Source organism: Sturnira hondurensis, unplaced genomic scaffold (genome assembly GCF_014824575.4).
Source record: "Sturnira hondurensis isolate 20B ecotype Veracruz unplaced genomic scaffold, ASM1482457v3 Scaffold0008196, whole genome shotgun sequence".
In the NCBI taxonomy this organism is placed as follows: Eukaryota; Metazoa; Chordata; class Mammalia; order Chiroptera; family Phyllostomidae; genus Sturnira; species Sturnira hondurensis.
Genome location: NW_028080827.1, coordinates 18151265 through 18179140, shown reverse-complemented (window position 1 = coordinate 18179140; position 27876 = coordinate 18151265). Strand labels below are relative to the sequence as shown.

At 38.2% G+C, this 27876-nt stretch overlaps 1 protein-coding gene and 1 pseudogene across 7 annotated transcripts in view; one reads left to right on the top strand and one right to left on the bottom strand.

Annotated features, from left to right (window-relative positions):
• The window catches only part of DPP8 (dipeptidyl peptidase 8), a 61563-nt gene that overhangs the window by 6031 nt on the left and 27656 nt on the right, over positions 1–27876 (top strand). For all 7 annotated transcript variants that reach the window (XR_005067611.1, XM_037054150.1, XM_037054145.1 and 4 more), the window contains exons 3-11: positions 2652–2921; positions 7177–7289; positions 9629–9802; positions 10860–11028; positions 18052–18162; positions 19652–19780; positions 20541–20602; positions 25862–25962; positions 26640–26817. Coding sequence is in view for 6 of the 7 variants with exons in the window: in XM_037054150.1 (XP_036910045.1) it covers positions 2652–2921; positions 7177–7289; positions 9629–9802; positions 10860–11028; positions 18052–18162; positions 19652–19780; positions 20541–20602; positions 25862–25962; positions 26640–26817 (1307 nt within the window). In the remaining variant the exon portion in view is untranslated. The remainder of the gene's footprint in view (positions 1–2651; positions 2922–7176; positions 7290–9628; positions 9803–10859; positions 11029–18051; positions 18163–19651; positions 19781–20540; positions 20603–25861; positions 25963–26639; positions 26818–27876) is intronic.
• Positions 14181–14745, bottom strand: LOC118992324 (40S ribosomal protein S20-like; annotated as a pseudogene).

The window sequence follows — 27876 nt, the reverse complement described above, 5'->3', positions numbered from 1 at the left end:
GGCATGTGCCCTGACTAGGAATTGAACCACGATCCTCTGGTTCGCAGGCCTGTGCTCAATCCACTGAGCTACATCAGTCAGGGCTTGTTTCTGTTTTTAGATTCAGTTATTAAGTTGTGAGTTTGTTGTCATTTAGTGTTCATATTTTTTATCTTCTTTTTCTTAGATAAGTCCCTCTAACATTTCATATATAAGGGCTTAGTGGTGATGAACCCCTTCAGCTTGACCTTATCTGGGAAGCACTTTATCTGCCCTTCCACTCTAAATGAAAGCTTTGCTGAATAGAGTAATCTTGGATGCAAGTGTTTGCCCTTCATGACTTGGAATACTTCTTTCCAGCCCCTTCTTCCCTGCAAGGTTTGTTTTAAGAAATCAGCTGATGGTCTGATGGGCACTCCTATGTAGGGAACTGTCTCCTTTTCTCTTGCTGCTTTTAAGATTCTCTCCTTCTCTTTAATCTTGGGTAACTTGCTGATGATGTATCTTGGTGTGTTTCTCCTTGGATCCAACTTCTTTGAGACTCTGAGCTTCCTGGACTTGCATCCCTGGTTCCTTTGCCACCGGGGAAATTTTCCTTCATTATTCAAATAAACTTTCTATTTCTTGCTCTTCCTCTTCTCCTGGCACCTCTATGATTTGGACGTTGGAACATTTAAAGTTGCCCCAGAGGTTCCTAAATTTCTTGTGTTTTTTTTTTTTGAATTCTTATTTCTTTCTCCCGTTCTGGTTGAATGTTTATTTCTTCCTTCTCCAAATTGTTGATGTGAGTCCTAGTTTCTTTCCTTTCTCTCTTGGTTCCCTGTGTATTTTTCCTTATTTTGCTTTGCATAGCTTTCACTTTTTCCCTCTCTTTTGTGACCATACTCACTTCTGTGAGCATCCTGATTACCAATGTTTTGAACTCTGCATCTGATAGGCTATTTCCTCACTGCTTAATTCTTTTTCTGGAACTTTGATCTGTTCTTTCATTTGGGCCATATTTCTCTTGGCACACCTGTTACATTGTAAGGGGCAGAGCCTTAGGTATTTGCCAGGACAGGGCAAGCTACTTCACTGCATTGTGGTGCTCCAAGTTTGGCAGGCGTCAGAGAGGGAACAATGCCACTTGCTTGGCTCTCACCCCACTTTCAGTCACTTCCCTTGCTTCCCCCTTCCCTTGCAAGTGGATTATGCCTTTTCAGGTGCCAATTCCTGGGTGGGTGGGCAGGCTTGTGTATGTTCTAGGATCCTGCAGACCTCTCCAGTGGACTCTCCTGTGAGACTGGGAGTTTCTCCTGCCACCACAACCCCCATTGATTTTTACAGCCAGTGGTTTTGAGGCTTTAGTTTCCCATGGTGGAACCCTGGGTTGCATGGTCTTTCTCACTCCCCAGTTATTCCTCTCAGCTTATCTGCACGTGAATGTCGATATCCCAGTCCACCAGCAACCACCTTATTATGCATCCTCTCTGCCCACCTTCCTGTCTCCGCCCCTCCTGCCAGTCTGGACGAATGTTTCTTTAATTCCTTGGTTGTCAGACTTCCATACAGTTTGAATTTCTGGCAGTTGTGGGGTTTTTTTGTTTTAAATTGGTGGTTACCCTTCTTTTGGTTGTGCAAGGAAGCAAAGTGTATCTACTATGCCTCCATCTTGGCCGGAAGTCTCTGAACATCAACTATTAAAACCACTTAAAGATAGGAACAGTTTTTTCCTGTCATTTAATCGGGGGAGTAACACTTGTGTAATCTGTAATAATATATAAATTCCTTATAGTCTAGAGTCCCACAAATGATCATAAGATAGTGATGTCTAGGAAAGAGCAGAAGACAAAGAAAAACTTACCAGCCAGTTAAGTCTTTTGTTCTTTTATTGCTTGGAGTTCCAATAGAAAGGAAATAGTATTTATGTTATCTTGGTAAGTGCTCTAGGAAAACTATTAAAAGCATGTTGTTTGTGACAATTTTATCACTTTTTTAATTGGTCGTGATTAGTCTTAGCTGAAGAAGTCCGAATTTGTTAAATGTGTCACTTCTTAAAATGCAGAAGCGCTTAACTCCCTTGGCACATTTAGCTTCACTGTTGACATGCTCTTGGATGGAGCTTAACAGCCAACTGGCATATGGCCTGTTTCCTTCCAGTGTGGGAAAGAAGAAAGGAATTTTGGCAAGAGGTACCTGAGGAGAGCCTTTTAGAAAGGTTCCCAAAGGGATTTATAGTCACTGTGAAACAGACATGACCTCAATTTTTTTTTTTAATCTCATTTTTAAACTGAACATAGAGAAGGGGGAGCTGTTGCTTTTCTCACTAGGTTTCATTGCAACTGTGCTGAAAAGCATTTTTTCCTTGCCTCTTTTTGAGGGGACGGGTACAAAAAACTGGTAGAGCTTCTGAAAGTCTCAACATTTGTGAGTATGCTAATAGCCCTTACAAATGAATGTCACACAGTCTGTACCGAGTCAGCTAGGAGTCAGCAGGCTTGATGTCAGCTGGTCAAACATCTCAGCAGACCGGTTGCTGTTCAGGATGACATTTGAAAATTTCAAACTGCAACCCCAAAGACTCTTCCCACTGCATTCATTCCGGTAGGGTGAAGGTCCCTACCACACTGTCATTCTGTTCCATCTAAGAGAAGATGGGCCTGAGAACAACTCTGTGTGTTTTGTTTTTATAGGAAAATGCAACATGGCAGCAGCTATGGAAACAGAACAGCTGGGTGTTGAGATCTTTGAAACTGCAGAGTGTGAGGAGAACATCGAATCAGGGGATCGGCCCAAGTTGGAGCCATTTTATGTTGAGCGATATTCCTGGAGTCAGCTTAAAAAGCTGCTTGCTGATACCAGAAAATACCATGGCTACATGATGGCTAAGGCACCACATGATTTTATGTTTGTGAAGAGGAATGATCCGGATGGGCCTCATTCAGACAGGATCTATTACCTTGGTGAGTATGAAGTCAGTTTCTGAGTAGAAATGCTTTATTAATTCAAACTTAGAAGCTAGATACAATTGGTGAATTAAAAATGCGTCAGTGATGGTACCATTAAAGGAAAAATCTGCTTTGAAGAACTTCAGTTTTGGTGCTGTTTTAATTTTGGTTTGTCCCATGAACTTTATTTTACTTTCAGGTAACAAATCATGGATTAATCATGATCTTATTTTCAGTGTCAAAGTTAAAGATGCCAGAAATTACCTTCCTAAAGCTAGTTCAAAATGCCTCTCCTTAGTAATGGTCAGATTAGGAGCGCAAACTCTGACATCATTAGTTTATTCCCACTTTTAACAGCTACTGCTTTTGTTTTTTTAAACCACGACTGGTTTTGGTCTCTTCTTCCGGAGTCCATTCAGTCGAGATTTAAAGTCTATCTAAATTAAATATATCATACCACTGATTAAATTTTTTGTTTATTAAATTTTAAAGCAAGTTTCCTCCTCTTTCTTATGTGTGTGTGTGTGTGTGTATTTTAACAGATATTCTCTGGAGGAATCCATATTGGTCATTCATTTTTTTTTTCTTTTAAACAACTCCAGAGTATTCCAGTATATGACTGTGCCGTATTTTACTTAACCAGGCCTCTAATAATGGGCATTTAGGTTTTCCTGTTTTTCTATTACAAAAGATGAGGTAGACTCCAGGCCAGGCACAGTTGGAGTGTCATCTTGTGAACCAGAAGGTCGTGGGCTCAATTTCTGGTTGGATAAATGACGTCCATTGTGGGTTCAGTCCCCGGTTGGCACATGCGAGGGGTGGCCGATGGGTATGTGTCTCTCACATCAGTGTTTCTCTCCCCCCCATCCCCTCTCTCTTAAAAAAAGAAGATGAGGTAGTGAGCATCACAGTATTAGATCATTTTGTGTATTTACTTATAGAACTAACTCCAAAGAGGGGAATCGCTGGGACAAAAGTGCATATATTCTGAATTTTTATTGATATTACCGAATTGCCCCTCCAGTGACCTTATAGAGTTTATATTCCTATCAGTATTTAAGTATCTATTTCCCAAACCTGTATCAACAGTGAGTAATCAAAATGTTTTATCTTTTTCAATCTGTTCAGTGAACAACAGTCTCAGTATAGGTTTTTTTAATTATTATTTTTTAAATTGAGGTATAAGTAACATGACATACTAGTTTTTGGTGTACAACATAATGATTCAATATTTGTGTGTACTGCAAAATGATCACCACAGTAAATGTAGTTAACATTAGTGCCTTATATAGTTAACAAAAAAATTGAGCATTTTTTTATTTATTTTTATTTTTATTTATTTTTATTTATTTATCTTTAGAGGGGAAGGGAAAGAGAGAGGGAGAGAAATATCAATGTATGGTTGCCTCTTGTGCATCCCCTGCTGGGAACTGGCCTGTAACCCAGGCATGTGCCCTGACTGGGAATCGAACCGCAATACTCTGGTTCACAGGCCTGTGCTCAATCCACTGAGCTACACCAGCCAGGGCGAAAAAAAAGACTTTTCTTGTGATGAGAATTTTTAAGATCTGCTCTTTGAGCAACTGTCAAATATGCACTACAGTGTTATGACCTATGGCCACCACCCCCATGTCCCCTGACAGGGAGCAGCTGCATTCTCTTATGAGGGAGGTCAAGCATCTTTTCTTTTAAGTAGTTAACATCTTTTAATATTTAACATATTTAAAAGACATTTATATTCTTTTCTGCAACCAATTTATAATCATTGTCTGTTTCTTACTGTGTTGTGGGTGTTTTTCTTATTGACTTAAAGCATTTTTTAGTATGATGAGGTAATCCATTGTGGTATTTTCCTTTGAGGTTTAATTTGTCTTTTGCCATGTAGAGACTCTTTTTTTGGGAGTTAAATTTTTATTTTTGCATTAGCTAGAGAGGTTTTCCAAACTCCAACATTATATTTTTGAAGAAATCTTTATATATTTTCTAAGACTTTATTTTAGAGAGAGGGGAAAGGGGGAGAAAGAGAGGGAGAGAAATATCTTACGTTCAAGAGATTCATTGATCGGTTGCCTCTTGTACACCCCCATCTGGCGACCTGGCCCGAAACCCAGGTACATGGGCCAGTTGGGAAGCCGACCACTGACCTTTCACTTCGCAGGCCGGCACTCAGTCCACTGAGCCACACCAGCGGGGCAAGACATCTTGATGTATTTTGGGTGTTCTCTTTTGTTCCATTGACCTGTCGTGCCAGTACTGTGCTGCTACAATGATCATAGCTCCGTATGTTTTACTGTTTGATGGCACTAGTTGCTCTTCATCACTCTTTTTCATACTTTTTTTTACTATTTTTGTTTGCTTGTTTTCCTGTGAGAACTTAAAGTTAGCTTATATAGTGCTTTTCCACAAATTCTATTTGTACAATTTAAGATTACATTATATTTATAGATAAAGTTAGGGGAAAATGGCAGTCTTTAGAATGTCGAGTTTTTCAAAAAGTTGTGTGCCTTTTCATTCGTTCAAGTCTTATGTCCATTTGAATTTTAAATTTTTTCTTAATATAAGTACATTGAGAAAGAATTTATTTTAAATTTTTAAATATACTTCAAACAGTTAATAATTCACATATTATCAGAAGATAAACAGTGAGAAAAGCCCATTTTGTGCTTATACAGATGGTGTGTATGAACATAGAATGCCTTGGAAATTTTAAAGAATTTTAAAGTTATAGTTGACTTTCAATATTATATTAGTTTCAGGTGTACAGCATAGTGGTTAGACATTTATGTAACTTAAGAAGTGATTCCCCACCCATGACACCCATGACTTGGAAATTCGTATTGGTCATGGATGAAGCCGAGGGAACCGTGAAAGAATAAGGAGAAGTTTCAAGAGGGGCAACTGAAATGGTAATGGGAAATGCCTCTCATTTGAGGATAGCCGTGAACCATGAATTTTTTTCATATCTGAGGGCTGAAAACTCTTAGAAGGGAGGGCTTAAGGAGGATATGATCACATTTATTGTAGTTAAATTATAAATGGTAAAGATAGGTGACTGCAGTCTTAAGAATTCTATAACAAAGTAACTTGGAATATACAAAATAGATTTACAGCAAAAGCATGTGCTGGAGTAAATGTCAGCTGGTATTTAACTTTTTACTACAAAAGGCAACACAAACTAAGGAAGGTTTAAGAAAAGTGTAGGAAAATAAGGGAAAAGGAAGATACGGCTATTTCAGGGTTCATCTCCAACCTTTGCCAGGGACGTTTGGAAGTTTCCATGCCCTTCCACAAACCGTCTTCTCTGCCTCTGTCCAAAGCACTAGGCTGAGATTCTCTTCCACCCAAGAGTTTCTTGCTCTGACTATGAGCTTTATTTTCTCCTTCCTTCACTCTCCTAGCTTTTTGGAAGTGATACCTTTCTAATGCCATTTAGGGTTCAAGGGCTTTTTTTACTTTGAGTTTTCTTTGGTTCGCATCTTCAAACCAAAGTGTATCAGTATTTCTATTCTCTTTTGTAGATAGGTCATTGTATACTGCGGTGATCTTCCCATTCAGTTACTGGGTGATAGACCTGGCTTCTACTTAATACAGACCTCTTTCCTTCACCCTTCCCCAGTAGAAGAAGAGATTTTTAGCAAATCAGAGAGCAGTTCTGTGTAGTTTGACTATAAGTACACTTTCATTTGAAACTTATTAGTGATTACATTTGTAATGAAGGAAAACTGCCCTGGCTGGTGTAGCTCAGTGGATTGAACGTGGTCCTGCGAACCAAAGGATCTCAGTTCGATTCCCAGTCAGGGCACATGGCCTGGGTTGCAGGCCAGTTCCCAGCAGGGGACGCATGAGAGGCAACCATACATTGATATTTCTCTCCTTCTCTCTTTCCCTTCCCTTCTAAAGATAAATAAATAAAATCTTAAAAAAAAAAGAAACTGAGTGGTAGAGTAGAAATTAGAGTAAAAAAAAACCAAAAAGACTAAGATGATACTGTCCATATATCATTTTGTATACTATTATGGTTTTTTTTTTTTTTAGAGGGACTAAGATCTGAATGTCAGAATGAAACAGCATTTTTCTGTGAAGTCCAAGTTTTATCACAGCAAATTCCCAGGGCATGTGGTGTGTGCATCCCCTACTTGTTAGTGTTTGTTATAGGTCCCATAGAGAACAGAAATGTGCAGATATAGAAGACATTTGGTACCTACTACTATGGTTGCAGTAGATCACTATTTTTAAAAAATGTTTTTAAAAAGATTGTTTTCTCTTATAGCTATGTCTGGTGAGAACAGAGAAAATACACTGTTTTATTCTGAAATTCCCAAAACCATCAACAAAGCAGCAGTCTTGATGCTTTCTTGGAAGCCTCTGTTGGATCTTTTTCAGGTAGGATTAGACATTGTTACTCCTGCGATTTGGTATATGTTTTTAGCATTTATTTAGAGGCAGAAATTCAAATGGGCTTTTATATTTGAAGTAGATGTGAATCAGAGAACATACTTTGATTACATGAATCTTTTGCAAATTATTAAGTCTTATTTCATGGCCCATAATATGGTTCCTCTTGGTAAATGGTCTGTGTTTACTTGAAGAGAATACATGTTCTGCTATTGTTTGGTCTATAACTGATCATTAGATCAAATTGGTTTATTATATTGTTTGTGTCTTCTATGTTCTTACTGATTTTCTGTTTGTTCTATCAGTTATTGAAAGAGAATGTTGAAATCTATTTCAACATTGTAGGTTTGACCGTTTTTCTTTGTGTTTCGGTTAGTTTGTGCTTTATTCTTTTGAAACTTATTAGGTGCATAAGTGGATAGGGTTATTGTGTCCTCCTGATAAATTGAATCCTTTATTGTTAGGAAATGACCTTCTTTGTATCTAGCAATATTCTTTACTGTGAAATTTACTTTAATATTACTATAATATTACTATAATATTAAAGTAAATTTAATATTTACTTTAACTGGAATACAGCCATTCCAGCTTTCTTTTGATTTATGTTAACAGGGAATATGCTTTTGCATTCTTCTCTTTTTTTAACGGGTTTTATTAAGATACAATTCATATACCACACAATTCTCTCAAAGTATACACAGTGCAATGGTTTTTAGTGTATTCACAGAGTTATACAGCTCTCATCAAATCTAATTTTAGAACATATCATCATCCCCAAAAGAAACCCATTAGCAGGCACTCCCTGTCTCCCCACACTCCCTACCCCAGGCCTGATCAACGCTAATATTTGAGTCACTGTAGATTTGCCTATACAATATGTGGGCCTCCATGACTTGTTTCACTTACCACTATTTCCTGGATTCATTTACTTTGTAGCAAATAGCAATACTTCATTTATTTTTATGGCTGGCTAATATTCTATTGTATGGCTATCACAAGGTAGTCCCCCCACTTATTTGTGGGGGATACATTCCAAGACCCACAGTGGGTACCTGAAACCACAGATAATACTGAGCTCTGTATATACTATGTGTTTTCCTGTACATGTAATACAGTTTATGTATACCTCTGATAAAGTTTAATTTATAAATTAGTCACAGTAAGAGCCCTGGCCAGTGTGGCTCAGTTAGTTGGAGCGTTGACCTGTAAACCAAAAGCTCACAAGTTTGATTCCTGGTCAGGGCACATAGTTAGGTTGCAGGTTTGATCCCTGGTCAGGGTACATACAGGAGGCAACTGATTGATGTTTCTCTCTCACATTTATTTTTTTTCTCCGCCCCCCCCCTCTGCCTCACCCCTTTTCTTTCTCTCTAAAATCAATAAACATATCCTTAGGTGAGGATTTAAAAAAAGATACATTTTTTAAAAAACTGGTACAGTGGCCCTGGCTGGTGTGGCTCAGTGGATTGAGTGCGCCACCTTGAGAACCAAAAGGTCTGTGGTTTAATTCCCAGTCAGGGCACATGCCTTGGGTTGCAGGTCAGGTCCCCACTGGGGGGCACGTGAGTGCAACCACACATTGATGTTTCTCTCCCTCTCTTTCTTCCCCTTTCCCCTCTGTCTAAAAATAAATCAATGAAAAAAAGTTTAAAATATATTGAAAAAGTGATACAATGAATACAAGAAACTAGGGGAGCTTTTACCAGCATTCCAAGATTGTCCCTTTTTTAATCTCATCTAACATTATTTCAGGTTTGCAAATACACATTTATATTTGCTATCTTTGAAAACAATGTTTACTTTCGGTGTGCTGACTTAATTTTGGAGTGGTACATTCCTTCCAAGAAGCTTATCTAGACCTCTTTTTTTTTCTTTTTTTCTTTTGAGAGAGAAAGAGAAACATTGATTTGTTATTGTACTTATTTATGCATTCATTGGTTGATTTCTTGTATTGCGCTTTTTGAAGAAATTAAGCTACTTGCTCAAAGTCAGACTTCTAGTGAGGGTCAAAGCCTAGATTCAAACCTCTTGACTGCATGTAAAACTGCGAAGTAACATTTCAGTAGTATAGAAGATCTTGAATGCCAAGCCAAGGTAATGAGATGTAGTTCTTGTTTTCAAATGTATGTAACAATCATCTAGAGACCCTTTACCAAGATACCTTTACCAGACTTCCTCAAATTAATCTACTTAAAGTTGCTGGTGAATTTTGGGGTCACTGAAAATGTAGACTTAATAATATTGGAGATGCTAGAATTTCAGTGCTAAAAGCAAAATCAAGCTTTCAGAAGACTGAAACAGGTGATTTCTCTTTTTGTTTGCATTAGGCAACACTGGATTATGGAATGTATTCTCGAGAAGAAGAACTATTAAGAGAAAGAAAACGCATTGGAACGGTTGGAATTGCTTCTTATGATTATCACCAAGGAAGTGGAACATTCCTCTTTCAAGCTGGTAGTGGAATATATCATGTAAAAGATGGAGGGCCACAGGGGTTTACTGTAAGTTGGCAGTATTACTCATTAAGTATATTTTGGGGGTCTTAAAGGTTATTTGCACCCAGATCAAAAAGTTAATTAAACAGCCCTGGCTGGTGTAGCTCAGTGGATTGAGCTCGGGCCTGCGAACCACACGATCGTGGTTCGATTCCCAGTTGGGGCACATGCCTGGGTTGCAGGCCAGTTCCCAGCACAGGGGACTCAAGAGAGGCAACCATACATTGATGTTTCTCTCCTTCTCTCCTTCCTTTCCTCTCTAAAGATAAATAAATCATTTTAAAAAAGAAGAAGAAGAAGAAAGTTAATTAAACAAACCAAAATACTCTGTTTACCCATCAACTAAGAAATTTAGTAGTGAAGAAAACAAGGAATTTGGGTGTTAATTTCCAATTTTAAGAGTTCATTTAAAAAAAAAAAGAGTTCATTTATCCAGTGACACTAATACACAATTTTAAGTGCTAGAAACACTTGCTGTGTAAGAAGACACAGTAAAGGGCATCGATGCCCACTTTCTGAGTGCTGAGGGCGGTCTGGGAGGATTTCATCACAAGGCAGTCCATTTTTGGTATTATTGAAAGCTTAATTCATCTTAATAAATGGTTTAAATGTTTGGTTTTATTCCAGGCAATTTTCTATGTGCTACTAGAACTATTCTTTTGATAGAATTGTGATCATTCTGGGTTTCATGAGATTTTTATGAGCCAACTATTTTATATTGGTAAAATTAATTTGAAATGTTTAATAAATAAAATGATAAGTGTTTAATAAAAGTAATAATTATTTTATTAAATAGGTTTGGGCAACAAAATTTATGAAGTGCTGTTATATCATCTTTATTTTCTCTCCTGTTATGTTTAGCTTTTTAATTCATATTTAAAAAATGACTCATTTTTAAAAATGAGTCCTTTCTTATAAGTTAAGGTATATGAAAGTATTTTTTCTGGGGTACAGTTATCGTAGTTGACATTTTACTTGGAATTATTGTTTTCTAGGAAGAGTACTGGCAAATGAGTATGTGTGTATTAACCTGATTCTGGCCTTAAAATGTTTACTTTTCTAGCAACAACCCTTACGGCCCAATTTGGTGGAGACTAGTTGTCCCAACATTAGGATGGATCCAAAATTATGCCCAGCTGATCCCGACTGGATTGCTTTTATACACAGCAATGACATTTGGATCTCCAACATTGTAACCAGAGAAGAAAGAAGGCTCACCTATGTGCACAATGGTAATGACAGTTCCTGAAAAGTATTTTTTAAATGTAATTTGCTTTTGCTTACATTTTGAAAATGAAGCAAAGTGGATAATCTTTATATTTTGTATTCAGATCTCTAAAATTAAAAAAGAAAACAATACAGACAGTGAGTGGTACGTATTACCTGTGCAGTGCTGCCTTGTTTTAATGTTCACTCCCAGACAGCACAGCAGTAGCGCCCTGGCATGGTTATTCTCTTAGCCAGGTGAGGCTGCCAGGATTTCCCCAATCTGCTCTCAGTTAACTAAAATTTTAAACAGAAAAAACTAATACTGTAAGAACTACCTGAAGATTTATCTCCCCTTTTTGGAGAGCCTACTTAGTTCTTTTGTCATAACAGGAAATACAGAACTTTGTAGAACTCTGTGTATTGTGGGAATACTTAATTCTTACTGTGGTAACTAGAATAGCCCTAAGCACTACTCAAAGCACAGAAAAGATGTAGATGTTTTCCTCTGAAGCTTTCATCCATATGAAAGATGGAAAAGAATGTATTGCTTTTTCTTTGAACATGTGAAACAGAGCTTAAAGATGAGCTCCATAATGAAGAATGGTCACTCTGATCATTTATTTGTCCAACTTTTGGTTAATGTTCACAAAGTTTATTTATTGGGCATCTTCCTTAATAAGGTATTTAAGAATATGATAATGTATTGACAGCAAACATTTTCTTCATTAGAATAATCAGTATTGTAGAAGAAGCCTTTTCCTGAACAATTGATAGAAAGACCACTAAATTAGGAGTCCAAAAACCTGTTCTATTAGTCAATCAACCAAAATACATTAAGTTCCTGGGTGCTAGACATCGTGACAGGAACCAATGATGCAGAATTGAGTAAGACGTAGATCTAGCCCTCAGGGAAACCGTTTAAACAAATGACAGGAAAACAGAATGATGATAAGCAAATACAGGGTGTTATGAGAGCGCCGTGGAGGGGTCGTGATGAGAAAGGATTCCCAGAAGAGGGGGAGCCCGAACTGATCTTAGCTATTACGCTACAGGCGAGGAGACTGGATGAGAACGGTCTTGACGCAGAAGGTACCACGGTGTGTGTCAGGAGTCAGAAGCAATGTGATGATCCTAAAGCATGGGGTCTGAATCAAGAAGCAGGGATAGACAAAACTGGCAGGTGAGAAAAGCCAGGACAAGGGTAGACTCTGGCTCATGTAGATGGACAAGGTCTTTGTTACGATATGGGGGACCATTGAAAAGTTCTAGCGGTGGAGTGGAATGGTCAGTCATACTGTAAATTAATTGTTTAGTGTACTTTGTGAAAGTTGTATCTCAGACGCACATGACTAGGGACAGGGATGCCCAAGTTTGACTGTTGCAATTATTGAGGTTTTATGGCCTGGAACTAGAGCGTAAGGTAGAGAGAAGGGGTGGAATAGGGAAAATTTTAAGTAAAAAGTATACTTTTGGTGTTTAATGGTTCTCCAGTTGGAGTCAGGGAATTAGAACAGCTATGAATGTCAGTGGGAAGGTTAGGTTGGTAGTTAGTAAATCTAGATTGGAAATCTTTGCAGTTTTTTTATGCTTTCAACAAACTTTGACACTTATTGTTTCCTAGTTACTGTACTTGAGCCTGACTCTGCGAAGTCCTGATGGTAACAGATTAATTAGAAGTCAAGAAATCTGTTCTAACTGACTAGTCAATCAAACAAAAATCAATGTTAAGTGCCTGTGTGCCAGGCAGTGTGGCAGAAACTAAGGATACAGAATTGAATAAAATACAGTTCAGGCCCCCAAGAAACTGTAGAATTAAGGCACATTTTAGTCTGTTTTTTTCCTTCTGTGGAATTGTTTTCCACACAGCATTATTGTGAAGATTGGCAGAATTCAAAGTAGACAGCATTGAAACACTGCAAAGTTCTTTAATAGAGTTTTCATTTTTTTCTTTTGTGTACATGTAGGTATGTGGTATATTTAAAAGAAAGGTTAATGACATGTCACCATAGGGTTTTCATGAGGTTTTAATGAGTCAATAGTTGTGAAGTGGTTAGGACATTGTCTGAAGCATAGTAAGTGCTATGTGTTTGTTTAGATAGAAAGGTAAGTAGAGAGGGAACATCAACATTCTTACTCTTCTTGTTCACAACAGCTTTTCAAGTGAAAGTCTGCCTTCAGTCGGGTTCAGTCGGTCAGTGTGTGCGTGTGTTTGTGTCTGCACTCCGCGTAGTGCGGTAGAGGAACTTAAAAGTCACGTTCATACCACCTTCTACTATCAAATGATGTATCTCACGGAGAGAACAAGATAATACCATTTATTCATTTAATAAATAACTCTTGATAGTTAAGATCTTAAATAAGTAATAGGGAAATACAAATGAGTGGTACTTATTTTGTAAATGAGAACAAAATCTAAAACAGTTTTTGGGGTATAAATTTGGGGTAGTTGAAAGATCCAAGAAAACTGAGCACTGGTTTTGGCTGTATCATTAATTCCAAGATTTAAAAAGCTTTAAAAACGCAGATTATTTTTCATTAGCTTGGTGCTAAAACTTACTTGGTAGCAAAACCTGACCTAACCTGACCTGAGGATATTTATCATCTTAACCCTACTTAGTGTGCCTGTTCACATACTTGCTGCAGGAACAGTGGTGTATTAGATTACAGGGTATTTGATTGCCCTGCTGGAGGTGTCACATAACCACACATGGATACAGTACGTGACAAATCCCCAAAATTCTGAGTTCCAACCAGTTCTCTCTTTTTTTTTAAGATTTTATTTATTTCTAGAGAGAGGGGAAGGGAGGGAAAGAGAAAGGGAAAGAAACATCAGTCAGTTTCCCCTTGCATCAGTCAGGTCCCCTTGGGGACCTGGCCTGCGTCCTGGGCATGCGCCCAACCAGAAATCAAACTGGCAGCTTCTCAGTTTGTGGGGCGATTCCCAACCAACTGAGCGACACCAGCCAGCGCTCCAAACACTTCTGAACTCAGAAATTTTGGATAAGGGATTATTGGTTACACCTTGGCTACACATTCATTTCAGACAGTATATAGAAAATATAGACAAAAATAATAGGTAAAATTAAACTCACTGTAAGATACTACTCTACATACCCATTAGACTGGCCAAAGTGAAAAAGAACATCAAAGGTTGGAGAGGCTCTTTCATCATACATTTCTACTACGCGTATGACATAATACAATAATACACAGTTTTTGAAAAACTGTGGCAGTTCCTTAAAAGTTAAACATGTGCTTACCATACTATGCAGCCATTCCACTCCTAAGTCATTATTTAAGAGAAATAAAAGCATACATCCTCAAAGATTTTTTTTCTTAGCAACTGGTGGTCCATTATTGAAAAGGTTAATTTAAGCACCTGCAGTGGTTACTTCTGCCTGGACTCGACTCCTGGCTCAGTACTGATGGAAGTAATCTGCTTGACAATCTCAGAAGGACTGTGCACAATCTTCTAGGACTGTGCAAGGGGATCCTCATCTGAAAACGACCCCAAGTCTAACACCTTCCCCACAGAGAGTTTTTCACATGGTGATTTTTGGAGTCTTGGTAGGCATCCAAACTGGTCTTTTCACTTCTCAGTTCTTACCCTTTGCATCCCTGAGCAAGTCAGTACACATGTGCTCCAAAGATTTTACATTGCAGCTGGTTAGAGTAATTGTAAAGTGGTGAATTGCCACCTCTGGTTCCACTGGTGTTTTTCCAGTGGCTTTCAAAGCCATAGCTGTAGCGATGCTGCCTGACTGACAGTTCTCAGTGAGAGCAGTCAGCCTTGGGTCGGAAGCAGGAGTGGGTGGAACAGAGCCCTGCTACAGCTGGTACAACATCTTCCTCAAGGAGCCACAGTGATTCTTATGCAAGAATGATCATGGCATCTTTTTTGATAATAGCCAAAAATTGGAAGCAGCCCAGATGTTCGTCAACAGATAAATGGAGAAAAGAACTCTGGTATACAGTGGAATACCACTCAGCAATAAACAGGAAGGAATTACTGATACCTTGATATCACATGGTGTTGATGCAACATTGATTGATCTCAAAGAGCAGACAGACACAAAATAGATATTGTATAATTTCATTTATGTGCTGTTCTAGAATATGCAAAACTAACTTATGGTGATGGAAATCGGATCAATAGCTACTTCTGGGCAAAAATGTCCATTGACTGGTAAGGGGCATGAGAAAACATTCTAGAGTGTTGGAAGTATTCTGTACCTTGTTAGGGTTTGGTTATACAAGTGTATGCATTTCTCAAAAATAAAAAGTGCACTAAAGGTTTGATAAATTATAAACCAGTTTTTTGAAAAATCCTGTCCATAGTCTCACTATTTAGAGAAAACCACATTTTGATTTAAATCCCAATATATTTTAAAATACATATTTGTGTAACATTTTTATAAATGGAATTACAGTATACAGGCCATTTTGTAATATGCTTTTGTTTAATTCAAGATTATTGTAACCATTTCCTCATGTCATGAAATCTTATGTAATTGTGGCTTTGTGGTTTTTATTGCTTTTGTTTTTCTTCATTTTTATTTTTAAAATATATTTTATTGACCATGGTATTACAGTTGTCCCATTTTTTGTCCCCTTTATTCCCAACGCCTTGCACCCTTCCTCCCACCAGCATTCCCCCCATTAGTTCATGTTTGTGGGTCTACATATCTTTGGCTTCTCCATTCCCCATACTGTTCTTAACCTTAACCTCCCCATGTCTATTTTATGCCCACCAATTATGCTTCTTAGTCCTTGTAACATTGTCCCTCCATTCTCCCCCTCCCCTTCCTCACTGATAACCCTCCATGTGATCTCCATTTCTGTGATTCTGTTCCTGTTCTAGTTGTTTTGCTAAAAACATTGTTTCTGTTTTTTTAGTTTTTAGATTCAGTTATTGATAGTTGTGAGTTTGTTGTCATTTAGTGTTCATAGTTTTGATCTTCTTTTTCTTTTTCTAGTCCCTTTAAGGGACTTAGATAAGTCCCCTTAACATTTCATATAATAAGGCTTGGTGATGAGGAACTCTTTGAACTTGACCATATCTGGGAAGCACTTTATCTGCCCTTCCACTCTAAATGAAAGCTTCGCTAGATAGTGTAATCTTGGATGCAGGTTCTTGCCTTTTATGACTTGGAATATTTCTTTCCTGCCCTTTCTAACATTCAAGGTTTCTTTTGAAAAATCAGCTGGTGATCTAATGGGCACTCCTTTGTAGGGAACTGTCTCCTTTTCTCTTGCTGCCTTTAAGATTCTCTCCTTCTCTTTAATCTTGGGTAACTTAATGATGATGTGTCTTGGTGTGTTTCTCCTTGGATCCAACTTCTTTGGGACTCTCTGAGCTTCCTGGACTTGCATGCCTGGTTCCTTTGCCACTGGGGAAATTTTCCTTCATTATTTGTTCAAATAAGTTTTCCACTTCTTCTCTTCCTCTTCTCCTGGCACCCCTGTGATTCAGATGTTGGAACATTTAAAGTTGTCCCAGAGGTTCCTAAGCCTCTCCTCCCTTTTTTTGATTTATTGTTGCTTCCTTCTGTTCTGGTTAAATGTTTATTTCTTCCTTCTGCTCCAAATTGTTGATTTGGGTCCCAGTTTCCTTCTCCTCACTATTAGTTCCATTTATATTTTTCTTTATTTCACTTTGCATAGCCTTCACTCTTCCTCTGTCTTGTGACCATATTCAACCTTTTCTGAGAGCATCCTGATTACCAGGGTTTTGAACTCTGCATGAGAGAAGGTTGGCTATCTCTTCGTGGCTTAGTTTTATTTTTGGAGCTTTGATCTGTTCTTTCACTTGGGGCATATATTATTGTCACATGCACCTGTTGCGTAATAAGGGGAGGAGCCTTAGGTATTCGCCAGGTCAGGGCAACCCATGTAGGTGCGTCATTACGCTATATGTGGGGGAGGAGTATGAGAGGCAACAATTCAACTTGCTGGGCTCTGGGCTGGCTTTCAGTCACTTTGCCGACTAACCCTAAGCAAAATGGGCCCTTCTGGTGCTGGTTCCTGGGTGGGTGGGCTTATTTAGTTCTAGGACCCTGTGGGTCTCGCCAAAGAACTCTCCTATGAGACTATGAGTTTCTCCTGCCACCACAGCCCCAAAAGTGTTTACAGCTAGAGGTTTGAGGCTTTATTTCCCTGTGCTGGAACCCAGGTTGCTCGGTCTGCATCACTCCCCATTTGTTCTTCCAGGTTACCTGCATGCAAATACGGGACTACCCAGTCTGCCAGCCACCACCTTGCCCTCCCTGTCCACCACCTTGCCTTGAGTCCTCCCCTCCCCAGCTGCCTGTCTCTGCCCCTCCTAGCAGTCTAGATGAATGTTTCTTTAACTCCTTGGTTGTCCGACTTCCATACAGTTCGATTTTCTGACAGTTCTGGTTATTTTTCATTTTTAAATTTGTTGCTGTCCTTTCGGTTGTGTGAGGAGGCAAAGCATATCCACCTGTGCCTCCATCTTGGCTGGAAGTCTCCTAGTATTTCTGTTTTTAAAGCACAAGTTCCCTTCAAACTATTTGCTGGAAATGTTAAATATAAAACAGACCAAAACTGAGCAGCTCTGGTTGAAGGAGAGGGAGAAGGAATCATGAATTACATGGTTTGTAAGACCCATTCTAGGTCTAAAGATGTACTTCTCTGTATAGAAGAGTTCCAAGCAACGTGACCCTTTACATGTTTTTCCATGATTCTAGCTACACTGGAAAATAATAGCATTTATGGAGCATATACTATAGTTCAGACTCTAAGTACTTTATGTGAATTAATTCACTTAATCCTCATAACAGCCTTAAAAGGTAGGTTCTTAGTCCCATTACAAATGGGACACTTCAGTGGAGTGAGATTAGGTGATTTGCCCAAGGTCGGTCAGTCAGTGAGTGATGGACCTCAGATTTGAATTTAGCCCATTTGGTTCCAGAGTTCACCACTGTACCACAGCTGCCTTTGAAAATTAACTGAATTATTCTGCTTTGTACCCATGAAAAAACAGAGAATGTGCTGTGATAATTTTGCCTTTTATGTTTATCTAGAGCTAGCTAACATGGAAGAGGATCCCAGATCAGCTGGAGTGGCTACCTTTGTTCTTCAAGAAGAATTTGATAGATACTCTGGCTATTGGTGGTGTCCAGAAGCTGAAACAAGTAAGGGGGTTCAAAATTGTATAATATATAGAGAGAGTTCACTAAAAGCTTTAGGAGATTCAACTGCCAATTACTTAAGTGCACAGATTCTAAATCTTGGTGTGTAGATTCTGAATTGATGAAGATTAGATTCTATTAGTGGTTATTTAGAATGTATAGGCTGTATTCTACCATAATGAATTCTCATAAAAACAATGGTGCTGTGGTTCATTGATTTAGGTCCTTCAACTTCCCTTGCCAATTTTTCATCTAGAAGCATGTCTTAGTAATATTGGTGGCAAAATACAAAAATACCATACCTTGATTAGTTGTAGGATTGACTAGGGAATCTTTATGTACAGGTGGCCCAATTAGTGTTTGAATGGATCAGGAAAAGCCACAAATTCCTCCTTTTTCTTGGTGAATTTACAACTCTTTTACTGCCTGAGAAACAGCTGTCTAAAGCAGTGGCTGACCATGACCCAATGAGAAATTTGCTTTACGTTCCAGTGCATTGTATAATATACTATCGGTATAAAACTAGAAAATAAGTGTTTTGAAGCAATACTTATACATATGTGTAACATACTCATGTGTATTTTTTCTCTTGTATTTTTTAACTGTTCTGAGTGGTGGTTCTATTTTTTTTTTAAGATTTTTAAAATTTATTTTTTAGAGAGGGGAAGTGAGAGGGCGAAAGAGAAACAGTGTGTGGTTGCCTCTCACTTGGTCCCCACTGGGGACCTGGCCCACAACCCAGCCATGTGCCCTGACTGGGAATCAAACCAGTGACCCTTTGGTTTGCAGCCTGCACTCAATCCACTGAGCTATGCCAGCCAGGGCGGTTGTTCTATATTATAGTTGTAATTTTGATGTGGTTGTGTGAAGGGGTGAGTCATGTCTGCCTATGCTGCCATCTTGACCAGAACTTATTCCTGTTGTATTTTTTGACTGCCTATGCCCCATTCATAGATTTCCTTAGTGGACTGTAATCCACTAATGGATTACAGCTAGCGTCTGAACACTTCTCTAAGGGATCATGAAAATAAAATTGTTTTTAATCCATGTCTTAGAATTGGACATTTTATGGTAAGATGTAAAATGTTTTGCTACAACTGTACTTTGTAGAGCAAGATTTTGGCGTGAATTAGAGGAACTATTCAAAAAACCAGACTCTTTTAAAATACCATTTATCTTTCAATAAGCAGGGCATGTTAATGTATGCAAGAACCAGAGTGTTTCACTTGTGTTTCCATTTTAATTATGTATCTATATGTAATTATCTTCAGTTTTTCCCCTCCAAAAGGAGTTAACATTTATTAACTAGTAATAATGGCTTAGCAGAAATTCACCTTGCCACTGCAAAAACTAGTGATATTTTATACATAAAAGGTAGCATATTTTATATATAAATTATTTTTCCCTTTTGAAATATAATACTAGAGAGAATGTCAGTTATGATTGCTTTCTGGCATAATTCTAAATTTTCGATATTTAAATTCCTTTTAAGCTCCCAGTGGCAACAAAATTCTTAGAATTTTGTATGAAGAAAATGATGAGTCTGAGGTGGAAGTTATTCATGTTACATCCCCTATGTTGGAAACAAGAAGGGCAGATTCATTTCGTTATCCTAAAACAGGTACTGTATTCCACTGGCATTTTTGTATTCACTCATTTCTACTTTCCAAAGAAGAATCTCCACAGCCGTCCGAGTTTCGGTCCACATTGGTCGTTTATGCCCTTAGTCAGGACGGGTTGATGAGTGTTGCTGGGTAGATTTTTTAATTACAGGCTGGTCCTTTTAAATTATTTTCAAGGTGGAGAAGTGCACCAAACTGGTCATTTCAAGGAGGGAACAGAAAGGTGTCTTTGCCAGAAAATTAAGATTTTTTAAGGGGTTAATTTCTTAATAAATTGGTAGTTTTCCCCCCATTTTGTTGTTTATAACATTTCAAAATGATACAAAATTTCCCTTTATTTCATACTAATTGTTGATGTTTTTCAGCCTATTTATAAATTATTCGTTTTTAGTTTTCATCTTATTTTTTGTATTGATTTTTAGAGAGGAAGGGAGAGTGAGAGACAAAAGCATCGATTTGTTGTTCTACTTATTTCTGCATTCATTGGTTGATTCTTACATGTGCACTGACTGGGGATTGAACATGCAATCTTGGTGTATTAGGATGATGCTTTAAACAACTGAACTATGTGGCCAGGCAGCCTCTTTTTTTATATATATATATAAAAACTAAGATTTTGCAATGGAGTTCTGAAATTCTTATGCAATAAAGCTCTGACTGTAGTAGTCTGACTTAACTTGAAGTGTAAAGAGGATTGATCTGGCAAAATTTCAGTAATTTTGGATATGCATTTTTATTCATTTATGTCTCTTTCTAAAGGCACAGCAAATCCAAAAGTCACTTTTAAGATGTCAGAAATAATGATTGATCCTGAAGGAAGGGTAAGTATAAAATGTTGAGTTGATTTTTGCATGTGTCACTTGACTGGTCAGTCTAGTGTAGATCTTAGATACACGATCATTTTGGGGGCTTGTTGGTCATGATTTCAGTTTGACTTTGTTTTCCACTTTGGAAACTTCCTGCTGGTTCCCAAAAGAGGAATATGGGGATATGCACATATACGACTCCTTTCCAGTGTTTTCTCTTCTTTGCTTTTTTTAATTCTCTAGATCAGTATCTTTGAAATACTGGTTATTGACTGCTAAATTACCTTCTGTGTTGTATATGTGTCTTTGGTATATTAATGTTCCATATTTCTCTTGTAGTGCTTTCCATTTGGACAATCAAATGCTTAGAAGCAGAATGCACACAGGATTAATTATAGACTTAATTAAGACTTATTAAAACTTTATTGAGATCTGATTCATATGCAGTACAGTTTACTTATTTAAAGTTTATAATGGCTTTTAGTATATTCACAGAATTCTGCAACCATCACCACGGTCAATTTTAGAACATACTCATCATCCCCAAAAACAAACCCAACTTCCCTTAATTGTTACCCCCCAACCTCCCTGTGCCCCTTCTCTGGGAAACCACTGATCTACTTTCAGTCTACAGATTTTCCGGTTCTGGGCATTTCCTATAAAGGGAATTATATAATACCTAATCTGGTTTATTTCATTTAGAATCATGGTTTTTTAGCTTAAATTTTTTATTTATTGATTTTTTGAGAGAGAGAGAGAGAGAAATATCAATTTATTGTTCCACGCGTTTAACATTTATTGGTTGATTCTTGTTTGTGCCCTGACTGGGAATCAAACCCGCAACCTTGGTGTATCGGGACAACATTCTGAGCAACTGAGCTACCCTGCCAGGGCAGCATCACATTTGAACCTCCATCCATGTTGCATCATGTATTAGTACTTTATGACTTTTATTACCTAATAGTCTATTGCATGGATACAGTACATTTTATTTATTTATCGACTCATCAGTATGGACATTTGGGTTGTTTCCACCTTTTGGCTATTATGAATAATGCTATCACTAATGTGTGTGTATAAATATTTATGTGGGCACATGGTTTTATTTCTCTTGGCTAGATCCCTAGGAATAGAATTGTTGGGTCATAAGATAACTGTTTTACCTTTTGGGGAACTACCAAACTGTTTTCCAGTGCAGCTGCATTGTTTTATATTCCCACCAGTAATGGATAAGTTTTCCAATTTCTCCACATCCTCATCAACAGTTCTTATGTTCTTTGTACTTACTGCAGCCATTCTAGTGGGCTGGAAGTTATATCTCATTGGGTGGGTTCTTTTTTTGTTTGTGTGGTTTTTGAGAAGGAGGGGAAAAGAAAAGGAAGGAGAAAAACACCAATGTTTCACATTGATTGCTTGCCTATCACACACCCCAAAGGGGGACCTGGCCCACAACCTAGGCACGCACCCTCATTGTAAATCAACCAGCGACCTTTCGGTTCACAGGCTGGCACTCATTCCATTGAGCCGCCCAGCCAGGGCTACTTGTGGTTTTGATTTACATTTTCTTGATGGCTGAATGATACTATGCATCTTTTCATCTGCTTATTGGCCATTAGTATATCTTCTTTGGAGAACTGTCTCATCAGATCTTTGTCCATTAAAAAAAATTTTTTAAATTGCATTGGCTACTTGGCTGGTCTAGCTCAGTGGATTGAGCATGGGCTGTGAACCAAAGGGTCGCCAGTTTGATTCCCAGTCAGGGCACATGCCTGGGTTGCAGGCCAGGTCCCCAGTCGGGGGCCACAGAGGTAACCACACATCGATGTTTCTCTCCCTCTCTTTCTCCCCCCCTTCCCCTCTCTAAAAATAAATAAATAAAATCTTTTGAAAATTTTGCATTGTCTAGACTTCTGAGGGAGAAAAGCTTGCTAGCCCAGGAATAGTTCACTATAATTTTTATAATATAAAAATAGTATTTTAGGCTAAAATACAGGAAACTAGGTTTGGGTTTCAGCTGCCAGGTGGTCACAAGGTGCTCCAAACCCACCTCCAAACACATCTGCAAGTCAAAATGTCATACTGGTCCACCTGAGCTAAGCCCTCCAACTCCAGTAACCCCGAGTTTTCTTCGGCATGGATATCAGAGGCGAGGAAATTGGTCTAGTTGTTTTAGAATTGTTTGCAGATGGTGTACCCAAAACTGAAAAAGACTTTTGTGCATTGTGTACTGGAGAAAAAGGCATTGAACCCACCCCTAGCAAACCTCTCCATTTCAAAGGATGTCCATTCCATAGAATGATTAAGAAATTTATGATTCAGGGTGGAGACTTCTCAAATCAGAATGGGACAAGTGAACAAAATTTTTTTAAGCTTTTATTTATTTATCTTTTAGAGGGGAAAGGAAGGAGAGAGTGAGAGAAATATCAATGTATGGTTGCCTCTCATGTGTCCCACACTGGGAACTGGCCTACAACCCACGCATGTGCCCTGACTGGGAATCGAACCACGATCGTGTGGTTCGNGCAAACCTCTCCATTTCAAAGGATGTCCATTCCATAGAATGATTAAGAAATTTATGATTCAGGGTGGAGACTTCTCAAATCAGAATGGGACAAGTGAACAAAATTTTTTTTAAGCTTTTATTTATTTGTCTTTTAGAGGGGAAAGGAAGGAGAGAGTGAGAGAAATATCAATGTATGGTTGCCTCTCATGTGTCCCACACTGGGAACTGGCCTACAACCCACGCATGTGCCCTGACTGGGAATCAAACCACGATCGTGTGGTTCGCAGGCCCGCGCTCAATCCACTGAGCTATACCAGCCAGGGCTGAACAAAATATTTATGGTGAAAAGTTTGAAGATGGGCCCTGGCTGGTGTAGCTCAGTGTATTGAGTGTGGGCCTGCAAACCACACGATCGCGGTTCGATTCCCAGTCAGGGCACATGCTTGGGTTGCAGGCCAGTTCCCTGCAGGGGCCAGTTCCCTGCAGGGGATGCGCGAGAAGCAACCATACATTGGTGTTTCTTTCCTCTCTCCTTCCCTTCCCCTCTAAAAAGATAAATAAATAAAATATTTAAAAAAAAAGTTTGAAGATGAAAATTTCTATTGTAACCATGACCAGGAGGGTTTATTGGGCATGGCAGATGCAGACTGCAATGCAAATGCTTCTCAGTTCTTTATCAGAACAGTTCCAGCTACTCATTTGGATGGGGAAAATGTGCTATTTGGCCAAGTGATTAAAGGAATGGGCATAGCAAGAATTCTGGAAATGCAGGAGTGAGAGGTGAAAAACCTGCCAAATTGTGTGTTATTGCAGAACGTGGAATATTGAAGGAAGGGGATAATTGGGGAATTTTTCCAAAAGGTGGTTCTGGTGACAGTCACCCAGATTTCCCCAAGGATGCAGATACAGATTTAAAAGGTATAGACAAGCCCTGGCTGGTGTGGTACTGGCCTGAGAATCAAAGGGTCACCAGTTCCATTCCCAGTCAGTGCACCTACCTGGGTTGCAGGCCAGGTTTGGCCCCCAGTAGGGGGCGCATGAGAGGCAACCACACATTGATGTTTCTCTCCCTCCTTCCCTTCCCCTCTCTGTACAAATAAATAAGTAAAGAGATGTAATATATAAATAATATATATTATTTACAATATAAAACATTATAAATAACAGAAGACTTAAAAAAACATTAAAAATACTTTTTTTCAAATCCCAGAACTGGGAAATAGCCATTAAAAAATGTGCAGATGGTAGAGTGGTGAGGACAACTGTAATTAAACAACAATAAAAATGCAGACAACTGTAATTAAACAACAATAAAGTAATTTAAAATATATATATGTGTGTATATATAGCAGAGGTTTTAAGATATGTGGAAGGTTCAAAGGCTGTTACTGAGAAGGCAGATAGATTGAGGCTGCAACCTGTAGCTTTAAGCCGCTTGCCAAATATTGGCCCTTGTAAACTGAAGGTATCAAATTCACAGGGAGCAGTTGGCAGTTTTTATTGGAGGCTCTTGAAATAGACCCATCAAATACCAAAGTACTGTACCATCGAGCTCAGGGATCGCAAGGACTAAAGAATGTGGCCAAACATTGGCTGGTACTAAGAAAGCTCAGGAGATAGTGCAGGAAGAGAAAGCCATCCAGGCACAACTGCTGAGAGTCAAACAGCAGATAAGGGCACAGAACGATAAAGAGAAGTCTATATGTGCAAAAATGTTTGCCGAATAAGAAATTCAGTTATGTTTAAACATTACACATTGGTGTATTAAGGCAATAAGAAAATTTAAGGGGTTTTGTCTATTATATATGATCCCTAACGTGTTTCCTTTGATACTTCAGTTCCCCATTGTTTACAGTTTAGGAATATTGATTTCGGTTCACTCTTAAAAGTGTTACAAAGTAAAAAAATTAAAATAAAATACAAGGAACGAGGAACCATTTCTTCTCATAGATTCTAGAGTCTAAACGGATTAGAACTTTTTTTAACCAGTTATCAAGGGTTCTGTTAATATAAACTCATGAGAAAACACTTAGACTATGCTAATTTTTAAATTTATTATTTTTTAATTTAAATTTTTACCCTCACCAGATGACATTTTTCATTGCTTTGAGAAAGAGAGAGAGAAACATTGACTGGTTGCCTTTTCATTTACACCCAGTCTGGGAATGGAACCTGTAACCTGGGTATGCACCCTGACCAGGAATTGAACCTGTGACCTTTTGGTCTATGGGACACTTCTCTAACCAACTGAGCCACACTGGCCAGGGCTAATTTTATTTTTCAGTTACAGTTTACATTCAACATTATTTTGTATTAGTTTCAGGTGTATAGCATAGTGGTTAGCTGGTCATACTTTACAAAGTGGTTCCCCTGATATTTAAAGTACCCATCTGGCACTGTATATAGTTATTACAGAATTATTGACTATACACCCTATGCTGTAGTTTACATCCCTGTGACTGCTTTGTAACTGCCAGTCTGTATTTCTTAATTCCTTCATGCTTTTCACCAGCTCCCCAGCCATGCCCCCTCCCCTCTAAGAATTGTCATAGACTGTGCTAATTCTTGTGTTAGCACTTTTTTTAGGCATGAAAAGCACCTGCATAGGTAACCCACAATTTCTGGTTTTGCTGTACTCTGAGTGCCTTTTTAAATGCCTAAGTCTGAAAAAGTATCACACTAATAATAAAGATAATGGTTTTAGTAGACTAGTAAGCTGATTATTTATCTGAGTCTTTTATAACTAGATTTCTTTTTTCTTTTTTTAATAGATTATAGATGTCATAGATAAGGAACTAATTCAGCCTTTTGAGATTCTCTTTGAAGGTGTCGAATATATTGCCAGAGCTGGCTGGACTCCAGAGGGAAAGTAGTACGTATGTTAAACTGACACTCCTTTACAGATAATTTAGGATCCAGAACTTTAGAAATGTCTGTGCTATTAGGTTTGCCTTTCATTTGGAGCTGCCTTCACATGTAAATCTGCAGTGTAGTTAATTATATACAAAGAATTTTTTTTAAACTAAATGGACTTCTGGGTGTGTAATCCTATAAGCATAGGTGCATTACATTTTCATTGACTTTTACTCAGCCAGTCACAGTTCCCATTATTTGGTTAAAAAACAGTATGACTTCAAGGCTCACGTGTGTGTATTTTTCATTGTGTAATCTAAGCAGAAATATTTGTGGAGCTTTGTGTGAACATGGTTACATACAGTTCTGTGTCTAACGGAGACCTCAAGTTCCACAAGGCTGGCATTTGGTGATACTACAGGGAGAAATTTTCAAAAGCCATTTGTGATTTTGGAAATTTGAAGAAAAGCACTTTAAAACCTCTATTCAAGCTTGACTTTTAAAAATAAATGTAGAATAAGTTAATACTTTTAATTAGCCATGTCTTAAGTAAGGGATGATTTAATATATGCTAAAGTAATTTTTTCATTATAGTTATAGAAATAACTGATGGGTGCTAGGCAAGAGGATAGGGGAATATTCATTTTCTGAGAGCTTGCTTTATTTTTGGTGCTTTTCTTTTGTTTGTTTACATAGTGCTTGGTCCATCCTGCTAGATCGCTCCCAAACTCGCCTACAGATAGTGTTGATCTCACCCGAATTATTTATCCCAGTAGAAGATGATGCCATGGAAAGACAGAGGCTCATCGAGTCAGTGCCTGACTCTGTGACACCACTGATCATCTATGAAGAAACGACAGACATCTGGATAAATGTACGCCTGTCCTCCTGCGCTTGGTGAAATGTTTTCTCGGGGTGCGAAAGCAAATGAGGCTTTACAGCAGATAGTCAAAATGAAGTTTTAAGTTCAAAGTAACCATGAATATTATTTGCTAAGTTCTAACATTTCACATTGGTGTGATGGTTCTATTTAGAATCATGAAAGGGTGTGGGTAGAATGCAGATGCCATCGAAACGATGTCTCTGTAGCTGCAGGTTTACCCATTATCCTGGACATGTCAGGTACTGAAAACACAGCCTCATCAGTACCTCTTAGAGGTTCATAGGAGTCCTGTCTAGAAAAAGTTTGCCCTTTTGTTTGGAAACGATATTAAAATATAACACTCTGGGGTTGAATTTTGCATTTTCTAATGTAATAGGAAAAACTTAAGATACAAAATAAATAAAGCCAGCTCACTCCCTTGCTGAATATAAGCTTAATGATTCACCTAAAACATATGCTTTCTTTTTTCTTTAAAGAATTTTTTTAAATTTTATTTACTTATCTTTAGAGGGGAAGGGAAGGAGAGGAGAGAAATATCAATGTATGGTTGCCTCTCGTGAGTCCCCTGCTGAGAACTGGCCTGCAACCCAGGCATGTGCCCTGACTGGGAATCGAACCGCAATCATGTGGTTCGCAGGCCCGTGCTCAATCCACTGAGCTACACCAGCCAGGGCTAAACACATCTGTTTTCCCTTCAACTGTTAGATTACTTCCCTTTGGAAAAAAATGTAAAACAAATTTTTTTCCTCATCATTTCTGTAGTAATATTTATATCCTTAAGTAAGTCTCATGTCATGTTTTAAAGTATTACAGAAATGGGGAGTTAAGAAAAAGCTTTGGGCATTTTCTTCTCCATTTGGGAACATTCACTTCACAATGGATAAAGTTTTTGACTAAAGTAAGATAAATCTGAAAGGCCCAGGCAAATCTGTAATTGTAAATATATAATAGCCCCTAGCACCAACAGTTATTTTATACTGCAGAGTATGTTTATCAGGTCTTTCTCTGGCTTAATTGAATTGTTTATGTAGTATTTCATTAATGTGTGTA